Genomic DNA, 6,315 nt, shown 5'->3' with positions numbered 1-6,315 from the left:
CTGATCAGGAACTAAATTTTATGATAAACTAAGCACGATATTTCCAATGAAGTCAATTAGTTAGTTGGGTAAAGTCCAAAACTCATTCCATTGATCTTGGTTTCCTCCTTCAATCTCTAATCTCCAACACTCTTTGCTTCCTTTCCTTGAAATCTCCTTCTTCTCTAATTCTCTTTGTTGTTGACCGATCGATTGCCGACCATTGCAGGAGAGAAAGGGCCATGGAAACCTTAGGTTCTATAATCCTCCAAGCAGGAAAATACCTCTGTGGCTTCATATTCTCCAAGGCCACCATATTCATCAAATTCCGATCGAACATAGAAGAACTCGACTGGTATATGAAACAACTTGTGAATCTGAAAACCACCATAAATGAAGAGCTTGAATCCGCCGATAAAGAAGGGAGGCTACCGACTGCGGAAGTTAAAGAGTGGCCGAAAGATGTCAAAGAAATCCAGATCAAAGTGAATTTGATAGAGGAAGAAGTCACAGCAAATGAAGAAAATCTACGTGGGTGTGGGCTAAATTGTTGTATGCGATATAGATTGAGCAAAGAAACGGTGGAAAAGCTCGTGGACGTGAAAGAAGCTATAGATTCAGCTAATTTTTCAATGGGGATGGTGGTGAGGAATCCCCGAGCATGTGCAGTTGAGGAGATCCTGGTTGCACCAATCATGGGTCAGAGAGCGGCACTTGATACACTAGAACAGATTTTGGAGCTTCTGGTGGATGAACGAGTCGGAAATATTGGGATATGGGGTATGGGAGGAGTAGGCAAGACTACTCTAGTAAAAAACTTGAACAACAAGCTTGAATGCTCTTCCTCAGCTCAAGCTTTCGATGTTATCATATGGGTGACGGTATCAAAGGACTCCGACATGAAGAGGGTTCAATCGCAGGTCGCTAAAAGATTGAACGTCAGGATGGGAAGGGGAGAAACCATACAGGAACTTGCTATTCGGTTGTTCGCAGAATTGAAGGGGAAGAAATTCCTCTTGATTCTCGATGATGTCTGGGAGAAAATCGATCTGGATGAATTGGGTATACCACATGGGGAAGGTCACAAAGGTTTTAAGATCATATTGACCACTCGATCTCTCGATGTGTGTAGGGGGATGAAGACGGATAAAGACATCAGAGTGGAAGTTCTTAGCGATGAAGAAGCTTGGACGTTGTTTTGCCAAAACGCAGGAGACATGACTGATTTGGTCAGGGTAGGAGAACTTGCAAGAGCTGTTGCTAGAGAATGTAGCGGTCTGCCACTAGCGATCATCACCGTAGGGAGGGCTATGAGGGGGAAGACGAGGATCGAGTTGTGGAAGCATGCTTTGGAAGAACTGCGAAGCTCAGTCCCAGACATCAGAGGGATAGAAAAGGAGGTCTTTTCTCCATTGAAGTGGAGTTATGACTCATTACAAGGTAAGAACATCAAACCATGCTTCTTGTATTGCTCTTTATTCCCTGAAGACTACTCTATCGAAGCAAGCAAACTTGTACAATACTGGATAGCAGAGGGATTAATCGATGAGAGGCAGAATTTCGAATCAGCATCAAATAGGGGGATTGCCTTGATTGAAAATCTCAAGGACTCATGCCTCTTGGACAATGGCGCACACGAGGGGACAGTAAAGATGCATGACGTTGTCCGCGATGTTGCCATCTGGATAGCATCCTCGCTTGAAGATGGAAGCAGGTTCTTTGTTCAATCCGGTATGGGATTGAATCAGCTGCCAGAGGAAGGCATGTGGGAATCGACGAAGAGAGCTTCATTCATCCAAAACAAGATAAGAAGGTTGCCAGATCGCATGGTGGGATGCTCTCAGCTATCAACTTTGCATTTACAAAGCAATCCTCTCAAAGAAATCCTAGAAGGATTCTTTACAGGGTTGCAAGCACTTAGAGTCTTGAATTTAAGTGAGACTTCCATAAGATCATTGCCACTTTCTGTTACAGAACTGCGACAACTTCGTGCAATTTTTCTAAGAGATTGCACTTTTCTAGCAGAGTTACCGCCAATGGGACAACTCAAGGAACTCCAAACACTTGATCTCTCTGGCACCCAAATCAGCGAACTGCCGAGTGAGATAGGACAATTGGATAAACTAAAGCAATTGTATCTATCTCGCACGCTCAATTTAGAAAGAATTAAGGCCGGTACAGTATCAAGGCTGTCCAGTTTGGAGGTATTCGACGTGTCTTTGAGTGCTTACACCTGGGATGTCGAACAGAAGGCTGATGAGGGAAGATCGACGATTGAGGAACTGTCGTCTCTCAGGTTCTTGTCTGTTCTTTACATCAGGATACACAGCATTGCTTGTCTTGCCTTAGATTTCAGTTGGTTGAAACGGTTGAGAAGATTCCACATATGCATAGGTCCAAGATCCTACGTTTCGAAATACTCGCCAATGTGGAACAATGAAAGAAGCACAATTATGAGCGGTGTTGATCTCTCAGGGGAAGGGGCTGACGTGTTGTTGAGCAGCACAAGTGCACTAGTGTTGGGTTCATGTAAGGGCCTAAACAGCATATCTGGATTAGTTCAGAAGAGCAATTTCAATCTTGTGACCCTAAAATCAGTTCGGATTGCAGATTGTCGTGGGATCACCAGTGTAATAAAAGGAGATGTACACGGTAGCATATTACCAAATTTGGAGGAACTGGACCTGGCTTGGCTCAGGAACTTGACTTGCATTTGGGAAGGAGTGGTTCCGAATGGAAAAAGCCTCAGGAAATTAAGGGCATTGCGAGTGGGTGGCTGTCCATTGACTAGTCTTATTGCTTATGATCTTCTTCCACAGCTGGAAAACCTTGAAGAGATCAAGGTAAGCTCCTGTCATAACATGTGGGCGATATTTGAAGAAAAGGAGGTTGAAGTAACGAAACTTAATGGAGAAAGCCTTGGGAAATTAAGAACCATAAAAGTGGACAATTGTGAGCCGTTGAAAAGTCTCATCTCCCATGATCTTCTTCAGCAATTAAAGAACCTTGAAGAGATCGAGGTAAGAGACTGTTCTCAGATGGAGGAGATAGTCACAACCAAGGAGGTGGCAGATGGACAAGCATCGGATATCATCAGGGAAGAGGGAAATGCAATTCCAAGGCTAGGGATTTTGAAACTCTTTAGCCTTAAAGAATTAATTCATGTTTGCAAGGAGGCATTGCCATGGCAGCATATTGAAGCAAGTGATTGCCCAATGTTACAAAAGGATTCTCAGTCTGTCGCTCGTCCCAGGTTCTTGGAAGATCTTCACAGGTTCTTAATTCCAAATGGGGAATGAAGCACATACTTCGTTGGGCCCTGCAGTCACGTGCCATAACCCGGAAGTCACAGCACTGGGATGATCCTACCCCCAATTGGAGGACTCCTGAGGAATATAAATGGCAGCTAGAAAAAAGTGCAGCCCATGTCTGTTCACAGTAGCACATGAAAGCATGACTTGGCTGCGACCCTAGAACGAGCGATGTGGGTGGGACCCTGACCCTAGGGCCCACCTAGATGTATGCATTGTATTTGTTGACACCATCCATCTGTTTTTCCAGCTTATTTTAGGGCATGGTCCCAAAAATGAAGCAGATACAAATTTCAGGTGGACCACACAACAGGAAAAGAGTGCTCATTGAACACCCACCATTAAAAACTTCTTAGGGTTCACTGCAATTTTTATTGACCATCCAACCTGTTTATAACGTCACACAGACCTGGATGAAAGGAAAAAACAAATATCTGCTTGATCCAAAACTTTTGTGGCCCACAAAAGGTTTTTAATGGTCAATAATTACTCTTTCCTGTGGTGTGATCCACCTGATTTTTTTATCTGCTTCATTTTTTGGACCATACCCTAAAATAAGTCAGAAAACAGATGGACGGCATGTATATACAATGCACACATCGAGGTGAAGTGGTGAACCCTAAGGTCTGGGTCACACCCACAGGAAAGTGTATCAGGATAAGCTATTTAAGCATTGTGAAATTCAATTGGGAGATTTACTTCTACTTATTTTCTTTGCTGCGCTGTTTAGATAAATCTTCAATTTTGCTTTCCACTATTTTATTCCCTGTAATAGTTTCTTAAGTTCTTATACATTGTGATGTAAACAACTACCTCATTGGATAAAATATAGGAAATGTATTAAGTTGCTCTTTTGATGTATGGTACTGTCAACCTCATTTCATCCATGGATGGGCATGCTATTTCGGCCAGATTATATAGAAGACAGTGGGTCCACTTGATACACAGATTAGATGCCATGTGAAAAAGGTGCATGTGGGGTATGCAGACATTTTGAGAAGGAAAAATAAAATAAAATCACATGCAATTGGTATATAGTACAATAGGGAATTTCACATTCAAATTCAATGAAGATTTTCAAAGAATCTTTTTTAATTTAACTATAGTAATGAAATTTGTTTTGATTTAGTAGAGGAGAGATTTCCTATTTGCACCACACAAACAGTTGTATGTGATAATTTCCTATTGGAGTACGAGGTAAAAGATGTGGCTTTTAATAAATCAAGACTCTAGTACAAAACCCTTTTGCATCTTCCAAATCATTCCCGCAGGAGATATGGACTGATTTTTTTCTTATCCTTCAATAAAAAGATTCATTCTCTTTGTAAAAAATAAAAAATTTAAAAAATTTAAAAAAAAGGAGGTAGAACCCATTCATCTATGGAATTGAATGCCTCATTCAAGAATTTTTACTGATCAATCCATAGGAACTGGTACAAAAGGCAAACCTCTTATGCTACACTTGATCTAGCTTGGTTATTGATAGAGTGAATAAATCTACCATTCTATTTTGATTCAACCAGTGGATATTATACAATCCTATGATTAATGGACATTAGTTTGTTGAAGTCAGGATGTTTGACTATTTTTCAATTAATGTTTGTGATTCATCTAAATGTAGCCCATAATTTGAATGGTTTAACTTAAGTTGCTTTTATGCCACTTGTACGCTTTCTTAGTGCATGTGTTTATATGTGTCAACCATCAATACCTGCCTGAGTATCGAAGTTTTTCTCTTTCATAATATATTAAGCTCTTCAGTTCTAGTGGACCGATGGTTCAGCGCCTAGATCACTCTACTGGGGTAGGACAACCCTAGTGGACCGATGGTTCAGTGCCCAGATCACTCTGTTGGGTGGGACAAGTATCATTGAGATTTTGAAAATCTCGCGAAATACACTAAACCATCGCGAGATTTTAAAAAATATTAGTAGATTTTAAAATAGGGATTTTTACCACAAAATTCCTTACAAATTATGATTTTACCTAATGACTCTATTACTGAAATTTAGTTCTTTTTGAGTGGTGAAATTCCCATAATGCACACCGTGCACCTTTTTCTTTAGAATGTGGTGAAGTGGAGAATTGTGGGGCCCATGTGATTTTTTTATGATATTTAACCCGTCCATTAGATGTAATATGCCATTATGTTCAAAAGAACCAAAATTTTAATCAATCTAAGCATAAGGTGTGTCACACCATAATAAATAATATACACCAATCAAAAACATCAAAATGCATGTGCAACCCATCTAGCGATTCAATCAAAGATTTTTGTTCATGCATTTACTACGATTGAGTGTGTCTATTTGACAGGCTGGATCTCAGACAAAAACCATTTAGGCCCCAAATTTTCCTGATTTTAATACTTTTAAGGTATATTCATTTTTCCAATTACCTTAGTAAATGAATGAAACGGGTAATAATTACTATTTCCTTTACTTGTTTGATGATGTCAGTCACATTTGACCACAACAATGACATTCTTCCATTATTTGTTTTAACATTGTGAAATTGTACAGATTGAGATTTTATAAGGTAAAATTGCAGTGAATTCTTGGGAAATGATAACGATGGTCCACTTACATGAACCAACAGGCCCAAAGAAAAACAATAAACAAGGGTACTTATAGTTTCCTTAAATTTTTATTTTTATTTTTTAAAAACATTAATAGGTATTTTGATTCGTGGCAGAATCCCTTGGTAAATTTGGGATTTACGAGGAATTTTTCTGTTAGAAAAAAAAAAAAAAACCCTCAAAATATTGTAAATCACCCAAGAAATAGCTGAGATAAAGATTTCTCACTATCATTGTTGAAAGTGAGAAACAGGATAAATGAGGTTTCCAATTTTTTTATATGTAAAGCTAAATAAATTGGATAGTTTTACCAGCCAAGTCTTTTACTTCTTCTTCTTCTTTTAGACATTTAAACAATCACTTGTCATGCGGTCCCAGTCTTCACTCTTCTGCAGGTCTCTGCAATCAAGTCACACCTTTTGTCCTCCTACTTTTTCAACTGCTGCT

General features: G+C 39.6%; 1 protein-coding gene across 1 annotated transcript; it reads left to right on the top strand.

Annotated features, from left to right (window-relative positions):
- The first annotated feature begins 221 nt into the window (after window positions 1-221).
- Window positions 222-3,278, top strand: LOC131220135 (probable disease resistance protein At4g27220). Its single transcript, XM_058215106.1, has one exon. The coding sequence runs from the start codon at window positions 222-224 to the stop codon at window positions 3,276-3,278; it is 3,057 nt and encodes a 1,018-aa protein (XP_058071089.1).
- Window positions 3,279-6,315: the final 3,037 nt, after the last annotated feature.

This window comes from Magnolia sinica, chromosome 12 (genome assembly GCF_029962835.1).
Source record: "Magnolia sinica isolate HGM2019 chromosome 12, MsV1, whole genome shotgun sequence".
Lineage (NCBI taxonomy): Eukaryota > Viridiplantae > Streptophyta > Magnoliopsida > Magnoliales > Magnoliaceae > Magnolia > Magnolia sinica.
This window is presented reverse-complemented; position numbering and strand designations above follow the sequence as displayed.